Source organism: Stigmatopora nigra, chromosome 2 (assembly GCF_051989575.1).
Source record: "Stigmatopora nigra isolate UIUO_SnigA chromosome 2, RoL_Snig_1.1, whole genome shotgun sequence".
Taxonomy (NCBI): Eukaryota; Metazoa; Chordata; class Actinopteri; order Syngnathiformes; family Syngnathidae; genus Stigmatopora; species Stigmatopora nigra.
The window spans coordinates 8,408,382-8,429,340 of record NC_135509.1 but is presented as its reverse complement, the minus strand read 5'-3'; the positions used below and the strand labels follow the sequence as shown (position 1 = coordinate 8,429,340).

At 45.9% G+C, this 20,959-nt stretch overlaps 2 protein-coding genes and 1 long non-coding RNA gene across 3 annotated transcripts; 2 read left to right on the top strand and 1 right to left on the bottom strand.

The window, feature by feature from the left end:
* The first annotated feature begins 109 nt into the window (after nucleotides 1–109).
* abcc8 (ATP-binding cassette, sub-family C (CFTR/MRP), member 8) lies at nucleotides 110–18,458 on the top strand. Its single transcript, XM_077742035.1, is given in 41 exon segments — nucleotides 110–405; nucleotides 637–755; nucleotides 2,192–2,460; nucleotides 2,606–2,754; nucleotides 4,141–4,282; nucleotides 4,359–4,480; nucleotides 4,965–5,131; nucleotides 5,876–6,118; nucleotides 7,200–7,388; nucleotides 7,769–7,933; nucleotides 8,029–8,184; nucleotides 8,466–8,600; nucleotides 8,841–9,003; nucleotides 9,080–9,120; nucleotides 9,429–9,574; nucleotides 9,666–9,780; nucleotides 9,842–9,961; nucleotides 10,037–10,109; nucleotides 10,171–10,276; nucleotides 11,065–11,097; nucleotides 11,528–11,569; nucleotides 12,122–12,220; nucleotides 12,547–12,631; nucleotides 12,729–12,809; nucleotides 13,195–13,332; nucleotides 13,414–13,539; nucleotides 13,687–13,796; nucleotides 13,985–14,297; nucleotides 14,369–14,535; nucleotides 14,599–14,826; nucleotides 14,939–15,031; nucleotides 15,108–15,210; nucleotides 15,272–15,385; nucleotides 15,518–15,638; nucleotides 16,658–16,788; nucleotides 16,859–16,937; nucleotides 17,015–17,123; nucleotides 17,208–17,311; nucleotides 17,768–17,901; nucleotides 17,984–18,046; nucleotides 18,114–18,458. Coding segments are annotated over 38 exon segments (4,842 nt in total). The 5' UTR covers nucleotides 110–405; nucleotides 637–755; nucleotides 2,192–2,460; nucleotide 2,606; the 3' UTR covers nucleotides 18,252–18,458.
* LOC144213530 (uncharacterized) lies at nucleotides 17,752–18,871 on the bottom strand. Its single transcript, XR_013329989.1, has 3 exons — nucleotides 18,573–18,871; nucleotides 18,326–18,416; nucleotides 17,752–18,240 (listed from the first exon to the last, which is right to left on the bottom strand). It is a non-coding gene; the product is annotated as an uncharacterized LOC144213530 (long non-coding RNA).
* A 112-nt stretch (nucleotides 18,872–18,983) lies between these two features.
* kcnj11 (potassium inwardly rectifying channel subfamily J member 11) lies at nucleotides 18,984–20,498 on the top strand. Its single transcript, XM_077742023.1, has one exon. It carries the CDS (start codon nucleotides 19,078–19,080, stop codon nucleotides 20,227–20,229), a length of 1,152 nt encoding a protein of 383 aa, XP_077598149.1. The 5' UTR covers nucleotides 18,984–19,077; the 3' UTR covers nucleotides 20,230–20,498.
* The last annotated feature ends 461 nt before the right edge of the window (nucleotides 20,499–20,959 follow it).

Here is a 20,959-nt window from a genome sequence, read left to right as displayed (position 1 = left end):
TATAGAATTACTATAAAGGTTAAAAAAATAATAGAAAATGAAGGAATTGAGTAGAGAAAGACGCCATGTGCCATTTTCATTCATTCATGAGCTGGCAGAGTGGCGGAATGAAAAAAAGTAGGCCGTTTATGCGCATCAGTTTTCTGCTTACATAAGCCCTAAGCCACTAGAGCAAAACCTAACACACTAGTCACTCTACTCTACTCTACCCGGGCTCGGTACGTATCGTACGTGACTGCAGCACCATGGATAGCTCCCCGCACGACCCCCTGTTTTCCCGCTCCCCCCAATTTTTGCCGCACCTCCAGATGGACTAGATGAGAGGACCCCTTTTTCTTCTTTTCCATCGAAAACGAGGGACGCGGCAGCTCCGGAGATCTGGCCGTCATCTCGACGAATGTAGTGGTGAGCATTTTGAATGCTTTTTTTTACACGTTTTGAAAGGCAAATTAAATATGCGTAATTGCGGCGACGAAAGGTCACGACGCCAATTGCAGGATTGGCGTGCACTTGCTAACTTGCTAAGGTGGAAATGAGTGAACATTCCACTTAATCTCCCGTACGAGTCTGGACGGAACGTTTTTGGTGAGCCTCGGGCTACGTCGGCGTCAATTTAATGTTTGTTTATTTTTATAGGTCACGGGCAAAGTGGTGCTGAGTCGACCTCGATTGAGTCATTGAGTTGAGCGGCTAGCAGGTTTCAAACCTGAGGCCCGGGGGCCCTATCTGGCCCGCCGCATCAAAACCTGGGGCCCGTAAGTCATTTTTACTTTGTTTCCTGTGACAGAAATGAACAATTTTCAAAATATGTAGGAATTAAATAAAAGCAGTAGCATTGAATATAATAAGCTTTATAAGATGAGTCCATTAAAAAATGTTTGCTATTTTTCATGATTTTTTTAAATTAGTTGATTAAATGAAGTAGCAAGAATAATTTCTTATTAATTCATAGGAATGAAAAATGATTTTTATTGGGGTTAAAATCTTTTTTAAATGATAAATTAATAAAAGATAAACAATCCTACCTGTATCAGTTCCTTCACATTTGCATGTAAGTTCAATTTTATGGATAAAGTTAATTTAAAAAAGGCTTTTCATGCAGTTTAAGAAACTAAAACTGATAAAGACTCAAATGAAGCAATCCGGGAAATATAACAAGCCAAAAATTGCTTTGTAAAACAGCCAACAAAAAACACACACACAAACGGTAAGCTCCAAGACTGTTTGCCAAAATCTGTCCCACCGTCATTCCGTTTCCATGGTGACTTCAAACAGCTGACTACAGGCTTGCATGCTGAGCAGTGAAAAAAAATGGTCATAAATCAAATTTGCTCCCGTGTGCGTTCTTTTGGCTGCCCTTCTCCGCGATAAACTCTAGATTTAGATGGGTGTATCAATCACATTCAATGATTTATGTGACTCCTATAATTGCCGATGCTTTTCGATAGGGAGGATGAAGAAACATTAAGGTAAATAAATATTCAAGTCAATTCTTGAATGCAATGAATTAGTTAAAAAGAAGCATTAAGTGAAACAAGTTGAAATTAATAATGTATAGTCATACATGAAAGTAGAAATTAATTAATAAATCTAAATGTTTAAAAAAATAAACAACACATTATGAAATGGATAAATAAATACATGTTTCGAGAACTATAAAAAATTGAAATAAATCAAAATAAAATCAATGAAAATTTGGAAATAATTCATCATTACATTTTGTTTGAAATCAAGATGAATAAAAAAATGCTGGAATATTTTTTTAGATGGTAATAAAACTTGTTTAAACGGTAATAAAACATGTTTAAATGGTAATAAAACAATTTCAAAATGGTAATAAAACAATGTAAAATATTAATAAAACATTTAAAAAACGGCAATAAACCAATAAAAATGAAAAATGGAAATACATCAATAAAACCTTAAATGATGGAAACAAATCATTGATAATGAACCTTTTATGACATTGTTTCTATGCATTTAATTTGGGGAAGCTCTACACTCGATGTGCCTAGCGACAGAGAGCGTCCATCCTCCCCCTTGTCTCCCCCTCCCCTTCTTATACCTTCTCTTTTCTTTCCCGACCCTCCCTCAACATTCATCTACCCCCCCCCCACCCCCCTCTCTCTGTCTCTCTCTCTCTCCTCTTTCTCTCTTTTCTCTGTCTCTGTTTCTGTCCGTCTTTGGCAAGGTCGTTCCAGTGCGCAAAGCTCAGCGGGAATAGCAGGTGTTCGCTTGGTTAGGAAAGGCGGGCATTGAAGCAGGAAGGCATTGAGGCAGGCGCTTGGTCACCCGGGCAGCGCGGCATGCCGGCCGGCCAGCCGTCGGCGCGTTCCTCGGCCCGTCCAGACTTTGGGAGGATGCGCCGACGGAACGCAGATGTTTGTCTCCGCCGCCGCCGATTGCAGGAGAGGAGAGCCGCCCGCCGTTGATCGTCGCTGAGCCCTCCGCCATCCAAAGGTTGGAACAGTCTGACGTTTTCTTCTTTTGGCGCCGGCGGCGTGCAGCTTTGTTAGAAGACCGGGGCAAGCCCCCTCATTCCCCAGGACCACTTAGGCCGGCTTATTTTTTTTGTCTTTCTTTCTTGCTCCCGTCTCGTCTCCAGCATGTCCCTGGCATTCTGCGGGAGCGAGAACAACTCGTCGGCCTACAACGTGGACGGGGGCGTTCTCAACAATGGCTGCTTCCTGGACGCGCTCAACTTGGTGCCCCACGTCTTCCTGCTCTTCATCACTTTCCCCATACTCTTCATCGGTGAGTTATCGCTCATCTTCATTTGGGTAGATTGGACTTAAAAAAATTAAAAAATAATTGAAACCAGGGTTCCAAGGGCCAAATTCGACTCGCCAAAGTGTGTTCGTCGCTAAGATAAAATGCCGATCAAATGACCAAAATCCACCAATATTTACTGTTTTATTGCCCTCTAAAAAAATTATCTGCTGTTTTTTTTTAATTTAAACTGAAAATACAATATTTTAAGCACCCCTTTCTGTTTACAATCTCTGTAAAATGAGCAAAATCCAATAATATACCCTTGAATAAATATTAAAAGAATATTGTTTCCTTTTTTAAATGTTAAAATAAGAATGTCTCAATTAATCCTATCCTATTATCAAATGTGTTTAAACATTAAGATACATAAAAAAAATAAAAATAAAATACCTTTAAACAAATTTGCACCATTCCCAGTATTCTACCAACCATTTTAATTTTAACAACAACATTGAAGGTAACAAAAACCAAATGACCTGTGCATTAAAGTGATATTCCCTCCCATGTGCGACGACCCATTCACAAATCGTAAAGACGCTTGTGCATCCATTTGAGAAGGCAGCAAAGCGTGAACAATTTGTCACTCTCCACAACTGCTTTGACACCGACCTGGCCTTCTTCTCATTGGCTATGCATGAAAACTGATAAGAGTGCTTCCAGTGTCTGAAAATTGAAATATAATGAGATGGATTGAATATTTATGGCTAAGAAAAATGATGTTATCCAAATAGGGTTAATATTTGAGAGCCTTATCGTACATTTAAGCAAGTGATGAACACCGTCTTTAGCGTCCTTGCAGTCCGTGAGTCACGAACGCACTTGAAGAATGCAATTTGTGCTCCATAAATAGGAGTCTTGTTGAAAAAAAATGTCTGTTGCCGCCCTCAAGGCACAGGCGACGTGTTTAATAGCCCGAAAACAGAACGAGTTGAAAGACAGCTAGGCACGCTAAAAAGAAAGTATTCAATAGCCTAAAGCTATATTTTCTAATTGAACAAGTGATTTACTCTGCATTTGTCGTCAGTTTTTACGCTTCCGTTAGCTTTAATTGGCTTAATGCTTCCTCTGAATTGAATGAAATGCAGTTTTGGATGCAACGTCTTCAATTGCCTGTAAAATGTTTACATTTAAAGCTCTTCAGGAACCTCAAATTAACCAGACGTGACCTGTAAATGAGCTAAAATCAACAGGGAGTGTCTCATTGAGAGAGATTAGCATTCACAGCTGAAGGATAGACAAAAAACTTGACCTTTTTAAAACGTTGTATGGACTCTTGGCATACAAATGTCCTTTACAAAGGACAAAAATTTCAACTACTACGCGAAAGAGCCCAGAACATGGTTGTTTTTGTGTGTTTGTGTGGTTAAGGTTGGGGTAGTCAGAGCTCAAAGGTCCACATCCATCACAGCACTTGGCTCCACTTTCCCGGGCATGACCTACGCTGGCTTCTCACCTTCGTGCTTCTCTTCATCCTGGTGTGCGAGATCGCCGAAGGCGTGGTTTCCGACGGGTACGGCGTCCGCCTTTCTGCTTTTGTTGTGCTCAGTTTGATTTGTAATTTGCGCCTTGTGTTGAATGACTGGCAGGTTCAGCCAATCGCTCCACCTTCACCTGTACATGCCGGCAGGTTTGGCCTTTATGGCTGGCATCACCTCCATCGTCTACTATCATAATATCGAGACCTCCAACTTCCCCAAATTACTATTAGGTAAGGCATACCTGTCAACTTGTACGTTTTATACATATTGTATATGTTTTTTTACTATTTCAAATCATGTACGGCGTACACCGACTTTTGTACGGGGAAAAAAAAATTAAAAATTGCCAATATTAATGAAAACCGATCTCAACAAGACCGTTTTGGCTAAAATCCAGATAGTCTCGTAGACTGGTAGCCAACGACGACGCTAATTTTGACATGTTGTATTATTCATTTTTTGGTGTAAACCACATGTGGTTTAAAGGCAGTATAATATTGTGAATATTGAATTAAAGTGTAATTCGAAAGAAATAAGGCCCACTTAAGGCAGTATATTTTTGTCAGATTTTAATTATTTAATTTAAGTAAGATACACTTAAGTGTTTTAATGTGTAATTTGCATTTATTGCGCTACTCAAAGTGCAATATTGGCGTCAATGGTATAATCTCCAAATCCGATGGTGTATGACGCTAGTTTTGTGTCTTGACTCAGTCCTCCTGATCTACTGGCTTCTGGCCTTCATGATGAAGACCATCAAGTTCGCCAAATACACGCAGCACGGCATCGGAGCCGGCCAGCTGCGCTACTGCATCACGTGCTTGCTGGTGCTGCTCTACGGACTCCTGCTGGCCGTGGAGTTTAACGTCATCCTGGGCAGGGTGAGTCCATCGCCCAACATTGAGTTTCGGCCTCGTTCGACTTGGATTGGAACCTTGCCCCTACCAACATGGCCGACCCTGAGGCCATTTTGCTAGCGGCTTTTGCCTGAAAGTTCAATAAGTTTATCACTATGAGACGTCCAAGACATTGGACACACAAACGTTCTTATCACCTCTTTTGGATATTAATAATACATTCCATTCTTTTCAAACCCACTTTGCACCGGCTTATATAAATATATTTGTTGTTGCCCTGTGGATAGTTTGAAGTATTTTACTAATTTGTCTTATTAATTTGTCCCTGTTAACCCCAGAGCAGAATCGAGCTCATCTGCTGTTTGCGTACCTCTGGGTAAAACAGCTCAGAACGCCAAACTCCCATCATGCTTTGCACACGATGAAGCGCAACGACCTTAAATAGCATCACGTTATTATTCACTTGTGCGTTAACTCTTTGCTTTAAAGAGCCAGAATCTTTCCAATCTTTCGTTTTCCATCAAATAAGCGCTAAGCTAACTGTCCTTTTTGCTAAGCTAACTGTCCTTTTTTGCCAAGCTCACTGTCCCTTTTGCCAAGCTCACTGTCCCTTTTGCCAAGCTCACTGTCCCTTTTGCCAAGCTCACTGTCCCTTTTGCCAAGCTCAATGTCCCTTTTGCCAAGCTCACTGTCCCTTTTGCCAAGCGTAGTGTCCCTTTTGCCAAGCTAACTATCCTGTTTGCCAAGCTAAGTGTCCTCTTCTCCTAGCGCTACGTATGTTTCGCCAAGCCCACCGAAGTGAAGCCCCCCGAGGACCTGCAGGACCTGGGCGTGCGTTTCCTGCAACCCTTCGTCAACCTGCTGTCCAAAGCCACCTACTGGTGGATGAACACCTTCATCACCTCGGCTCACCGGCGACCCATCGACCTGAAGGTGATCGGAAAGCTGCCCATCGCCATGAGGGCGCTCACCAACTGCGAGAAGCTGCGGCGAGCCTTCCGACAGCAAAAGGTCGGCACGCTCTTCCATTATTCGCTCGCAAATTTCCACACGTGCTCCGTTTCGTTTTGACTGTGAACTGGCCGACACGGTGACCCCCGTGGGCGGGATGGCGGCTCGCACTCCGTGGGAAACCACACGGTCGCAGAAAGACACGCCGACCTCCTTGGCAACAAGTCATGTCTTTTTTAGTGCAAAAAAAAATAAAATTGAAAAGTCATATTACAATTTAAAAGGGAAACTAATTATTCTATCCAATGAAAAAATAAGACTACATTTGAGAATGAACTCTAGCGTTCGTCCAATTTGCGTAAAGTTCGTCACTGATGTTTTTTTTGTGTTGAGGGACGTGCCGTTTTTCTCAGACTACATGAAAGATTTCCCCTGAGGACGCAGAAGTCGCGCTGCAGCTGTTTTCCGAGCTGTTGTTTGGACGCACTGGCTGACGTGCACAAAGTAGGAAAAGCACCAGAATAGCGACCATGTTCACTAACGTTGACCTTTTTAACGAGGAAGGATTACCCTCGTTTTTCCACTATGAATGATCACAGCCCACTTGTATATGACTCCCTCTTGTCCATATTGTATTTAGGGGCGTGTATGTTAAGATATATATAAAATATAACAATAATGATAGAAAATATTAGCCCATAAAAATTGATGAATAAAAACACTGAAGAAAAAGTCACAGGGTCCCAAATTAGGGAATAAAAGTAGCAGCTTATATTTTTAAATTTTATTGATATATAATATTTTATTGCTGATACATTGGTTATGGCAATCAATAACAGTAATGAAAAAATATATAGTAGTATTTCACTCTTCTTTTGGCATAGATGTCCAATTCATTTGACTGGGAGAAGCGAATGAAAGAAACTTCATTATACTTTTATATCAAAATATAATTTATAGAACAGTTGAATGACACAGTAAAGTATATTTTTGGAATGATGAAATATATATCCAATTTATTTATCTGAATTCTCTATTGCTAATGAACACAATAATGATAAAAAAAAGTTTGAATAGATCACATATACATACTTTTGATCTATTGGCTTACGCCCACTGTTTTTTTTTTTTTTTCATTTAGCAAGCGGAGGGCCCCCCACCGCAAGGCCCCAAGTGGATTTGGCGTGCCTTGAGGAAAGCCTTTGGGCGACCGCTCATCCTCAGCATCACCTTCCGCTTCCTGGCCGACTTGCTGGGCTTCGCCGGTCCGCTCTGCGTCTCGGGCATCGTCCACCATATCAGCAAGGACAACCGCACCAGCCGACAACCGGTGAGAGGTTCTCGCCGAACGTCCTTTCGTGCCACCTTTGAGCGACCGATCCATTTCAAATGAAATTCAATCCATCCCAAGCGTGAAATGCGGTCAAGATGGGACCAGTTACACAACAATCTGTTTAGTTTCTATTTTTAACAAACTATTTTCACATTCACCTGTGATGTTCTGCCGCAGTGCAATAAATACTTTTATAATTTAATAATTTTCTTTTTGACAGCCCCTTAACTCTTTCAATACCCCTCAAGACAATATCTTTCCAATCATACAGATCTCTAATATTAATGGAAAAAATCAAAGATTTATGCTCGGTCTGTTATTAAAGCAATAAATTCCATCCAGGAGAATTCATGAATATTTAATTTCATTTATTTCAGACGCGCTTGCTGGGCCTCTACTTCTTGTCGTCCAAGGAGTTTCTGGAGAACGCCTACGTGCTGGCCGTCCTGCTCTTCTTCGCGCTCCTCCTGCAAAGAACTTTCCTGCAGGCGTCCTACTACGTGGCCATCCAGACTGGCATCAAGCTCCGAGGCGCCATCCAGGTACGTTGGGGGGGCGGAGCCTGGCCGTAAAAGGTTCAATCCGGCAATTGGCTCGGGGGGATTGATGACATCTCTCTCCCTCTTTGGCGTGCCAGACCAAAATCTACAACAAGATCATGCGCTTGTGCACGTCCAACATGTCCATGGGCGAGCTGACCGCTGCTCAGATTTGCAACCTGGTGGCCATCGATACCAACCAGCTCATGTGGTTTTTCTTCCTCTGCCCCAACTTGTGGGCCATGCCCGTCCAGGTAAGGAGCGCCAATCAATTTGCCAGCAATTAAAGTAATCCCTCGAATATCGCGGCTTCACGACATCACTTTTTTTTGTGGTGGAATTTTTTGTTTTTTTGTAAGTTCATAAAAATGTGAAAATCCACGCTGATAGTCGCCAGCGGAAGCCACTCCCCTTTCCTTTCCTCCGCTTGCTACTACAAGAGTTTGTCACTAGATCCGTTTGAAGTCTTTAAAGTCTTTATTTTGAAGCCTTCAGGTGTCATTTATTCATCTATTTATTTTCCGGCATTGCATAGATTGTGGTGGGAGTGATGCTGCTGTATTACCTCTTGGGAATCAGTGCCTTGATCGGAGCCACCGTCATCGCCGTGCTGGCTCCCGTTCAGTATTTTGTGGCCACCAAGCTGTCGCAAACCCAGAAGAGCACTTTGGTGAGTAGCATAAGAGTGGGAAAGTCAATCGTAAAAATCGCCAGGGCGAATGACGGAATAAGTTGGCCCGTGCGCCCTCTGCTGGCAAATTCTGAGAATAAGAAGTACAGCAAAAAAAAGAAGAAAAATACCTGATAAAACCAAGACCAAAAAGAAGAACAAAGTTCTGCAATAACATTTTTTTCAACAAAATCTGGAGCCCCTTTGGCAACAACGCCCCTCTGATTTTCTTTCCTTCAGGAATATTCCGGCGAGCGCCTGAAAAAGACCAACGAATTGCTGCGAGGCATCAAATTGCTCAAGCTGTACGCCTGGGAGCGCATTTTCTGCGACAGCGTGGAGGAGACGCGGGGCAAGGAGCTCACCAGCCTGCAGGCCTTTGCGCTTTACACTTCCATATCCAGTAAGATGGCCGCCGCGTGGACAGCCAATCCGGAGGCCTCGCCTCTCGCTCACCTTTCTTTCTCCTGTGGCTTCAGTCTTCATGAATGCAGCTATTCCCATTGCGGCTGTCTTAACGGTGAGCTCATTTATCGTTTTCACGTATTGATAAAATTCAATTTGGCGCGGTGGGTCAGTGGTTAGCATATCCACCTCACTGTTCTTAGACCGAGGGTTCGATCCCTGCATGGAATTTGCACGTTCTCATAGTACTTGTTGGCTTTTGTCCAGGGCCCCCCACCCAAAAAAAAATGCACGCTAGGCTAATTGTATGCTAGTTGTATGTGATTGGCTAGCCACAAAATGTTTTTTCCAAACGTAGGCAAAATAATTCATGAGGTATTATTTTATTTTGTTGATTTAACGCTGTGATGGTGTTTCTTGCAGACTTTTGTCGTTCACGTGCACATCTCAGAGGAAGCGGATTTGTCTCCCGCCGTGGCCTTCGCCTCGCTGTCCCTTTTTCACATCCTGGTCACGCCCCTTTTCTTGCTCTCCAGTGTGGTGCGCTCCACCGTCAAAGCCCTCGTCAGGTGGTCGCACCTCCAATTTTTTTTATCGACCGGCTACATGACTTTCACTCAAAAACGATTGGCCCTTGACCTGCTTCCTTTTTGTGTTCAGCGTTCAAAAGCTGAGCGAGTTTTTCTCCAGCGAAGAAATCGGAGACGAGCCGGAGCCTCGACCCGCCATGACCTCGCCCTCCGGCAACAATAACCAAAATCGCTACCAGGCGGTGGTATGTCTGTTTGTCGGTTTTTGTCCTGCTGGCGATCGTCTTAACCGTCCCTATTCGCCAGCCACTCAAAGTGGTGAACAGGAAGCGTCCCCCGAGAGACGACTGGAATAACTACGGTTTACGGGACGAGCACCAGGCTGAAGCACCCCAGCCGATGGTGGACCAAGACGTTTGTATCAAGGTGAGATTCGTAGAAATGAAAAAAAACTGATGACAGCAATCCGGACCACTGATAAACATTTTCATCTCTCTGCAGATATGTAGCGGTTACTTCACGTGGACCGATGGACCGCCCACGCTGGCCAACGTGGACATCATGATTCCTTTCGGTAACCGCAAACATTGCTGTGGTTTCCACGTCTGGCAGGTCTTTATTGTGGTCCGTTTCAGGCAAGCTGACTATGATTGTGGGCCAAGTGGGTTGTGGCAAGTCCTCCTTGTTGCTGGCGGCGCTTGGCGAGATGCAACGCATATCGGGGACCGTCACCTGGAACAGGTTCGTACACTGACAACACTACCCCACATTACAACGTACCGAGTGTCTACCAATGATAATTAGAACAGGTGGTGACAGTTATAGGGGTCATTGGCGGACCACAGTAATCCCTCCAATAGCGATAATCGAGGGATTACTGTATTCTCTTCTTGCCCTATGAGCATTCTATCTATCATTCTATCAACATTTATTAGCTAGCACAGTACTAAAAGCGTTAGCAATGATCATAAATTCTGGTTGTGACATCACAAGTAGAATGAGTCAAAAAGTGAGTGTTCCCCAATCTACTGTTTAAGGTGCCGCGATTGGGAAAAAAATGGCCAGATTGGGTTGCCAGATTGATTTCCTAAGTATAAAATAACATTTGTGCATCTTTTTTTTTTGACACACTCACCATTTTGTGCTTAAAAATGCCCATTGTATTGACCACTATTAGGTCACCAATGTTTTTATTTATTCCAAATACATATTTAGTCACTCCTGTCACGCGGAGTATATCCTGTCGATGCCCTTCACGTGATGGTTCTGGCAAAGGCCAAAAGCATAAAAGTCCCCTCAGGTGTTGCGTGCGGAATTTAGCAGCCTCCATAAATCTGGCAACGCCCGTCACCCTCCGGACAAGTGGCGGTCGGCGCCTGCTAAAAATACAAGCAGGCTTAAACTGATACCATGCAAAGCCTTAAAGGAGCCACCTTATGGCCTCGGACGGAATACTTTGTGAATTATTTGTGAAAGTTTGTTCTAAAAAGTTTGTTCTAATTTTATATTTTATGTCTTTCTTTTCACAGTCTGCCCAGTTTGGAGTCAGAAGGCGATGAAAGGTGAGTTGGCCCGGAAGGGAAGGAAATATGTCCTCCTGGTTAGTATGGCCATAACACGGGTCAAGTTCACTTGACCCTAACGGAACGTGACAGTATTTGCTTTATTTAGAAGGAGTCAAATAGTTGGACGTGTGGCATTTCAACACTTTTCATCGGGATCTCCCCATCTCATATTTTTTTTGACTCGTCCTATGTTGAGAATCGGCCATTTTGAGGCATTTTCAGGAAATTTCGAGTTCCTTTTTGTGTCAAGCCGAGGATTTTTTGGGGAAAAATGACCATCAACAGAGAAACTATGGAAGAATTGATGCATACATTTTTTAATTTTACATTATTTTAGTTTTGAAAATGGCCAAATATTGATAAACAGTTGACAATGTTTGTATTTTGATAAGAAAATGGCTTATCTGTGTTTGCTATCTCCCCACAGTCCCAGTGATCGAGACGCCAGCAGCAACGATGGCGATATCAGGTAAACTTTTTAAAGGCGGAAAGCCATTTCCAAGAGACGGACGCTCATTTTTATCGGCCGCCGTTTGCTAACTCGGCGCCGGTCGATAACACCGTTTCACGCTCGGCCGCGCCTCGGCTTCGCAAACACATTTTGCTCCTTAATGAGCAGCCATTAAAGGGACGGGATCGCTTTATCTTAACTGACAGTGGCGAGAAACATGGCGCGGAAAGTTAACGTGGGCTTTCTCCTCAAGAGTTGCTCGGCGTTCCCATTTTATTTGCGGGACTGGCTCGTTTAGTGTCATGTAAAAGGGTGCTTTCAACGAGATGGTTGTGTAGCAACGAAATAAGTTTGCCAAACAAAAAAAGTGGAAACAATGTTTCTTTACGGCCATAAACTTATATATGGAATAGAGTTGGTCACCCAATGTGATGAATATTTGTATTTTTTTGGTCTGTTGCTGAACAGATAGAGAAATATTATAAAACAGGCTATTTATACCATTTGAATGATAAATTTGGAATGCTTTGTTATTTACAAAGTAAAGTCCTGATTCATGATTCCCGATAGGAAGAGATGCGCGGTGGCTTACGCGTCCCAGAAGCCTTGGCTGCTCAACGCTAACGTTGTGGAGAACATCACCTTTGAGATGCCCATGGTTAAAACCAGGTCAGATGACTATTTATACCTTTTCAATAAGCCACAAACATGTTTTTAACCCTTCAAATGTGCCATTTTTTTATATGTATGCATTATGTATATATGTATATGTTTATAAATATTAATGAAGCATCTTCACTAAAGAGGTTAAAGCCGTCCAGTGTCGAACAAGAAAGATTGATGATCAATTTTCCTAAATGGCTTGTAATGGACTTTTGGTTGCTCTAGTGATTTTGGATGAAAGGGACTTTGCATTCATCTTGCGCCTTTTCCTTGTTTTCCGTCAACATTGGTTATTGACTTTCTGTCCACTCAATCTGGGTTCGCTCCATTAGGTACAAGACCGTCATCGAGGCTTGCTCCCTCCAGCCCGACATCGACATCCTTCCACAGGGGGACCAGACGGAAATTGGGGAGCGGGTCAGTAAACGCCACACACCAGTCATTCGTGCCTTTTCCTCCGTGACGGGTGAAGATAGCGTCTGATTTGTGGTTAAATGGGCGGTCTTTGTGGCAGGGCGTCATCCTGTCGGGAGGCCAGAAGCAGAGGATCAGCGTGGCCAGAGCTTTGTATCAGCAGACCAATGTCGTCTTTCTGGTGAGTCCAAAACGGGTGGACGTGGTGGACATGAAATTCAATGATTGACATGGATTGTGTTTTTTACACAATCGGAGGTTCTTTGAAATAAATAAAAAAACTTACTGAATCTATCTTAACAAAAAATGTGCATAAAGACATTTTTTTTATATTGAAAAAATGAGACCTGAAATTGAGACCTAATGAATGTAAAGACAAAGAATGATCTAGGAGGTTTAGGCAATATTAAGGGTAGGGCTTATACGTGGGACGGCTTATATTTGGGTAAATACGGTAAATGTACATGAAAAAATGTAAAAGTAAAAAAAAGATTGAATTCCAATACATATATTCATCTGAAGTAAGACAAAAAAGAATAATCCTTTCCCGCTCTATGTCCTTGCAGGACGACCCCTTCTCCGCTTTGGACATCCACCTGAGCGACCATCTGATGCGAGACGGCATCCTGAAAATGCTGAGAGAGGAGAAGAGGACGGTGGTGCTGGTCACGCACAAATTGCAATACCTGCCACATGCCGACTGGGTAAGGAAGAGGAAGATGAAGATAAAGCGCTTCTTGCTTTCTCCTTGACGCTTTCCTCTGCCTATTTACGTCTGTTCTAAGATTATCGCTATGAAGGACGGAAGCATCCAGACCGAAGGGACGTTAAAGGACATTCAGAAATGTCAACCGGAACTCTTTGAGCAATGGAAGACGTTAATGAACCGGCAGGACCAAGAGTTTGAAACGGTAATTTCAATTCGCCCTGATGCATTAAAAATGAAAATTCCGTCACACGGAATCAATATTTGCAAAAACATTCGCCATACAACTTAAACATGACTGTATTTATTTGATGTATCATATTTATGAGCAATTTTCTAATCTCTTTTCCAGGAGACGGTGGCATCAAGCATGACTGACTTGGAGAGGAAAAATCTGCGCAGGGCAATGTACTCCAGAGAAGCCGCCAAAACGGAGGAGGATGAGGATGAGGAAGGTGGGAGGTCAAAGCGCGGAAAGATGGGGAGAAAAATAGCCCAAAAATTTTTTTTACCATCAAAGATAAATACCCAGAAAAAAATACACGTCACATTTTTATGGGGAAATTGATTTCAATCCCCAAAACAGATCAAATATCCTCTGGAGTGTAGTAAAACATTGAAGGTTTTGCGTTAAATGAGGCGTTTTAGAGGCCAACAAGCAAAAGAATGGAGGTAAGAGCAAAGGGGGCTTGAAGCGGCGTGCGTCTTTGTGGTCCTCCAGAAGAGCGCTCGGAGAGCGAGGATGAGGACAGCCTGTCGCAGGTAATGCGCCAGCGAGCCACCATCCCCTGGCGCTCCTGCGGCACCTACCTGTCCTCGGCCGGGGTCCTCCTTCTCACCCTGCTCCTCCTGTCGCAGCTCCTAAAGCACACGCTCATGCTGTCCATCGACTACTGGCTGGCGCGCTGGACCTCGCGGGTGGTCGCCGCCAAGTCGGACGCCCGCAATTGCACCCTTGTTCAGGTTAGCAAAACATCTCCGTTTTTTTTTTGTGTGGCCATGTTGGAAATGAAAACAAAGCGCTACTTTTCCAGGACTGCGGCTTTAGCCACGCGCCCCACGTGTCCGTGTTCAGCGTGTTGTGCTGTCTGGGCATCGTCCTGTGTCTGGCCACCTCGGTGGCGGTGGAGTGGACGGGCCTCAGCGTGGCCAAAGAGCTCCACCACAACCTCCTGCACAAGATCACCATGGCCCCCATGAGGTACCCAAACGGCACCAGCATATCTAGTGGCTCCATACTAGCTTTGTTGTTTGATTTGGCCAGACTATTTGAGACCACGCCACTGGGCAGCATCCTCAACCGCTTCTCCACCGACACCAACACCATCGACCAGCACATCCCGACCACCCTGGAGTGTCTGTCTCGCTCCACCTTGCTGTGCGTGTCGGCCCTGGGGGTGATTTGCTACGTCACCCCCGTCTTCCTGCTGGCGCTCCTGCCGCTGGCCGTCGCCTGTTACTTCATCCAGAAATACTTTCGGGTGGCTTCCAGGTAACGACGACACCATGAGGCATTTTTGAAAAACAAAAGATACACTCACACACGTTAACATAAAATGATTATTATTTTTATTATTATTCAAAATGGTGCTCTTTTGCCCCAGGGACCTGCAACAACTGGAAGACAGCACGCAACTCCCTCTGCTCTCCCACTTCTCGGAAACGCTAGAGGGTCTCACCACCATCAGGGCCCTCAGGTGATGACGCTGGCCTTTTAGGAGACTCCTCCCTCCCTCCCTCCGATAACCGGATGCCGTCTTCTGACCCTCCCAGGTACGAGCCCCGCTTCCGGCAGAGGTTACTTCAGTTCACGGACGCCAACAACATCGCCTCGCTCTTCCTGACCGCGGCCAATCGCTGGCTGGAGGTCCGCATGGTGAGGAAGTCCTCCCGACCGGGACGCTCTCCCTCGGTTCAACCCGTTTTTTCCCCCCTAGGAATATATTGGGACGTGCGTGGTGCTGGTAGCTGCCGTGGCGTCCATCAGCAACTCGCTCTACGATCGACTGTCTCCCGGGTTGGTGGGGCTGGGCCTCACTTACGCGCTCATGGTGAGACCCGCCAAGCGTCGGGTTAATTTGAGCTGGAAGCAATCCAACTCAGAAGAACTGTTTATTCTATAATCTGTCCAAGTTTGTCCGTCACGGAAATATCTACAATGATTAGTGTCCCCCCTAAATCAGGTGTCCAACTACCTGAACTGGATGGTGCGTAACCTGGCAGACATGGAAGTCCAGCTGGCGTCCGTCAAGAGAATCAATGGGCTGCTGAAAACGGAACCTGAGAATTACGAGGGTTTGCTCAGTGAGTTCCAAAATTCTCAACCCTTTCTACAGCAGTCTCAAACTTTTGTTGAAATACTATCAAATATCATATTTACATTGCAATAAAATATATTAACAGGAAGGACATGTTCAAAAAATGTCAAAACTGCAAAAAAATGGGAGTTACAGCGAAAACTATTGCCCTAAAAGACCCCAACTATCGCTGTGGCACATTTTTCATGGTATTCCCCCGTTTTTTCGCGATTTTTAATGCATTGCGGTTTTTGGGTTTTTTCACATTTTGAGGTGCACAGCGATACTCGGGGGACTACCGCGATCAGTTTTTCGCGGTATTCCCCCACTTTTTCGCGATTTTTAATGCATCGCGGTTTTTGGGTTTTTTCACATTTTGAGGTGCACAGCGATACTCGGGGGACTACCGCGATCAGTTTTTCGCGGTATTCCCCCACTTTTTCGCGATTTTTAATGCATCGCGGTTTTTGGGTTTTTTCACATTTTGAGGTGCACAGCGATACTCGGGGGACTACCGCGATCAGTTTTTCGCGGTATTCCCCCACTTTTTCGCGATTTTTAATGCATCGCGGTTTTTGGGTTTTTTCACATTTTGAGGTGCACAGCGATACTCGGGGGACTACCGCGATCAGTTTTTCGCGGTATTCCCCCACTTTTTCGCGATTTTTAATGCATCGCGGTTTTTGGGTTTTTTCACATTTTGAGGTGCACAGCGATACTCGGGGGACTACCGCGATCAGTTTTTCGCGGTATTCCCCCACTTTTTCGCGATTTTTAATGCATCGCGGTTTTTGGGTTTTTTCACATTTTGAGGTGCACAGCGATACTCGGGGGACTACCGCGATCAGTTTTTCGCGGTATTCCCCCACTTTTTCGCGATTTTTAATGCATCGCGGTTTTTGGGTTTTTTCACATTTTGAGGTGCACAGCGATAGTCGGGGGACTACCGCGGTCAATTTTTCGCGGTATTCCCCCGCTTTTTCGCGATTTTTAACGCATCGCGGTTTTTACGTCTGTACTTTCCAGGTCCATCTCAGTTGCCAGAGGGCTGGCCCCGACACGGCGAGATTCAGATTCAGAACTTGAGCGTGCGTTATGACGCCGCGCTCAAGCCCGTACTAAAAAACGTCCACGCACACATCAGTCCCGGACAGAAGGTGAGAGAGAGAAAAAGGCCCACGGGTCAAAGAGGGAAGCACTCAGGCCGCCTGCGTATCTGGGTCGTAGGTGGGGATCTGTGGCCGGACCGGAAGCGGAAAATCCTCCTTCTCCCTGGCCTTCTTTCGCATGGTGGACATGTTTGAAGGTATGTGTAACCCGTCCACCATCCAAGACAACAATAAGGGTAAAGTCAAGATAAAAACGGCCCCCGTTTCTCGACAGGACGGATCGTGATCGACGGCATCGATATTGCCAAAGTGCCGGTACAGACCTTGCGCTCGCGTCTCTCCATCATCCTGCAAGACCCCATCCTCTTCAGCGGCACCATCCGGTACCACCCTCCGTCTGTCCTTCCCCCTCGAACGGTCGCTGTCAATTTCCTCAACTGTCTGCCTGCCCGCCCGCCCACCTTCAGCTTTAACCTGGACCCGGAAACCAAGGCAACCGACGAGATGCTGTGGGAAGCATTGGAGATCGCGCAACTCAAGCCCGTGGTCAAGTCGCTTCCGGGTGGACTTGGTCAGTTTGTCGCCTGGTCTCCCTAGGATTGGCAGAAAAAAAGATGACATTATTGGAGTACTACTTACCGTGCCAACGAGGAGGGGCCCCAAAATGCAAAGATGTGAAAAATCTACCCAAAATGAATCAAAAGTGAGCCGTCAAAATTGGATTGGACATCTCTTACTTTATTCTCTATTATTTGCGTGAGATTTGGTATTGCTAAATCAGCTGACTCGGACTTGGGATCCAGTTGTCTGACCTTGTCGTCCCCAGAAACAAATGGGGATCAATAAATTGCGGCGGCTTCCGTGCAGTGCCCCTTCTCGTATGGCTGCTGGATGCAAAATGAGCCTTTCGCCTTTGTTCGGGGATCTCTTTGGATTTGACCTTCTTCTCTGAGTGTTTGAATAGAACATGTGTGTAAACCATAGGTTTGGAAGTCAGCATTTTGAAACCCTTTTTGTATGTCTGCAGACGCCATCGTGACAGAGGGAGGGGAAAACTTCAGCCAGGGTCAGCGTCAGCTCTTCTGCTTGGCCCGCGCCTTTGTGAGGAAGAGCGGCATCCTCATCATGGACGAAGCCACGGCGTCCATCGACATGGCCACGGTCCGCCCCGTCAGAGGGGAGCGGGGGGGATGTTTTCCGGGGCGAAACGTTGAGGTGGCGGGTTTTCTTTTTCCTCCCGCAGGAGAGCATCTTGCAGAAGGTGGTGATGACGGCCTTTGCCGACAGGACGGTGGTCACCATAGCGGTAAGCGACTCCGGGCGAGACGAGACGGGAATGGAAGAGCTGACAATGCGTGATCTTCCATGGGCAGCACCGCGTGCACACCATCCTCAACGCCGACGTGGTGATCGTGATGAAGCGGGGGCTGATCGTGGAGCACGAGCGGCCGCAGGCGCTCTTGGAGCGAGCCGACAGCGTCTTCGCCTCCTTCGTGCGAGCTGACAAATGAAAGATGTTCAAAGTGCCATTCAAGATCGCTATACAAACTATGTATTTTTTAAAGCCTATTCTATGTATACTAACCGTGTCGAATGCTAGCTAGAAAAAACAAAGACCGATGGATATGATTTTCTTTTGTTGGAAAGCAGACGTCCAATCCATTTGGGACGAGGTCCTGTTACATTTTTTTGGGGTAAAAATAAAAAAAATGACTAAGTGTGGTGGTTTCATTCTTAGCTCATTTGCTTGCTTAGGATGGCAGAGGTAGTCGAATTGATGCATAGAGGATGGTGGGTGAGAATGTAGCTCAAACGGTAAAGTGTCCACTTACCATGTCGCAAGTAGTAGGATTGATTTCCTCATCCTCCAACTTGTCACTTTAAAGCTGAAACAGAAATCTAGAAAGCCAGTTGGAGGCTAAGTATACTATGTTGTTTTTTGAAGAAAAAAAGCCTTACTATACATTGTCAATTTTTAAGAAAAAAGGAGGTCGTAATGATGCCTGGAGCAGCTTTTGTTTCCATTGTCAGGTTAGTTTTACGCCCTGGCCACCAAAGACTTCTTCACTTATCACGTGTAACCCGGCCGGCAAAGTGGAGAAGAAAAAAAAAAAAGAAAAAGAAGCAAAGTGCATTTCTCACATGACGCCGAGGGGGCGGGTGAGCCAGCCAGCGAGTGACGGCGGCAGCTGAGGGTGAGGAATCCCCGTCAGAAGGCTGGAACTAAAAGAGAGAAAGGCTGAGGCCGACGAGTCCCCGTTAGAAGGCAGGACACCTAAAAGAGAGAAAAGAGGGCAGTCAGTAAGTCGGCGTTGGGGCCAGCGCTTGGGCCTCAACATGCTGTCTCGAAAGGGCCTCCAGCTCCCGGAGGACTACCTGCTGACGCGCCTGGCCGAAGACGTGCAGCACCAGACCAAGGGCGCGTCGACGCGGGCGCGCAAGGCTCGCTTCGTGGCCAAGAACGGCGCCTGCAACGTTGCGCACACCAACATCCGCGAGCAGGGCCGCTTCCTGCAGGACGTCTTCACCACGTTGGTGGACCTCAAGTGGCTGCACACGCTGGTCATCTTCACCATGTCCTTCCTGTGCAGTTGGCTGCTCTTCGCCATGGCCTGGTGGCTGGTGGCCTTCGCCCACGGCGACCTGGACCCACGCGCCCCCCCAGCCCGGGCGCCATGCGTCACCGAGCTTCGCTCCTTCGCCTCGGCCTTCCTCTTCTCCATCGAGGTGCAGGTGACCATCGGTTTCGGCGCCCGTATGGTGACCGAGGAGTGCTGGGCGGCCATCTTGGTGCTGATCTTGCAGAACATTGTGGGTTTGCTGGTTAACGCCATCATGCTGGGCTGCATCTTCATGAAGACGGCGCAGGCGCGGCGGCGCGCCGAGACGTTAATCTTCAGCAAGCACGCCGTGGTGTCGCTGCGTGACGGGCGCCTTTGCTTCATGGTGCGCGTGGGAGACCTGCGCAAGAGCATGATCCTCTGCGCCACCGTGCGCATGCAAGTGCTGCGACGCGGCGTGACGCGCGAGGGCGAGTTGCTCCCCCTGGAGCAGATTGACGTGCGTATCGCCAACCCGCTGGACACCAACGCCCTCTTCCTGGTCTCGCCCATCGTCCTGTGCCACGTCATCGATAGTAACAGCCCCCTCTACGGGCTGTCCGCCCAGGACTTGCAACGCGACGACCTGGAGGTGCTGCTCATCTTGGAAGGCGTGGTGGAGACCACCGGAATCACCACGCAGGCCCGCACCTCCTACGTGTCTGACGAGATCCTGTGGGGTCATCGCTTCGTGCCCGCCGTCTCCGAGGAGGACGGTGCCTATGCCGTCGACTACTCCAAGTTTGGCAACACGCAGAGGGTGCCCACGCCCGGCTGCAGCGCGCAAAAACTGGAGCGGCAGGGCGGCGTGACTGGTCTCAAATTTGGAGGTGCTGGAGAGGGAGCGCCCTCGCTGAGACGCAGGCGGAGGGCCTCCACCCGGCGTTGAGAGCTCTGGGAATGCACCACGTGCTCTGTGAAAACTGGAAAAGAGGACAAAAGACGGGGCAGAACCGCATGGAAAAAACGTTATTTTCTACCAGAGTCGCTTTTGCGATAACTTTTTCATTTTTGACTCATTCAAATGACCTCTCGCGACCTCGGATCGTCTGGAACGTTTATGTTTTTGTTTTTTGATTTAATGGCCGCCTAAGCTTAATAACAAATTGGTAATTTGTTGAAAAGAGTTGTTAAAAAATGTGCCCAGAAATGACGCTACTGCCCCTTGGTGGTCAGTCTCGGTACATCGTCTTAAAGTAATTTCTAGTCATTTCAAGTCAATGGCAGAGACATTTCAATGGGATTTAAAAATTCCAATAAAAGATCACATGAACTTTAATTTTATTTCAATAAAAAAAATAAGACAAAATAAATGTTTTGCCTTTCTGGTTACGGTATTGGTCATCATTTCGTCGTTAAGAACGAATCATTAAAACCAACAATTTATTTTCCAATAACAAATGATGCAAATGTGTGCCGAGACCCTATAGAAATATGGAAATACGGGGTACAAAGAAAAAAAATTACCTTGGTGGTGGTAAGCAGTTGGCATGCGTAAATGGACGAGGATGGAGGTTATGCTTGTAAGAGGAATTCGGCGTGTTCTTCAAGATCTTCCTCGATCTTCTAAAAGAACATTTTTTACGTGGCTTGTTTCCGTATTATATTTAGCAAGAATT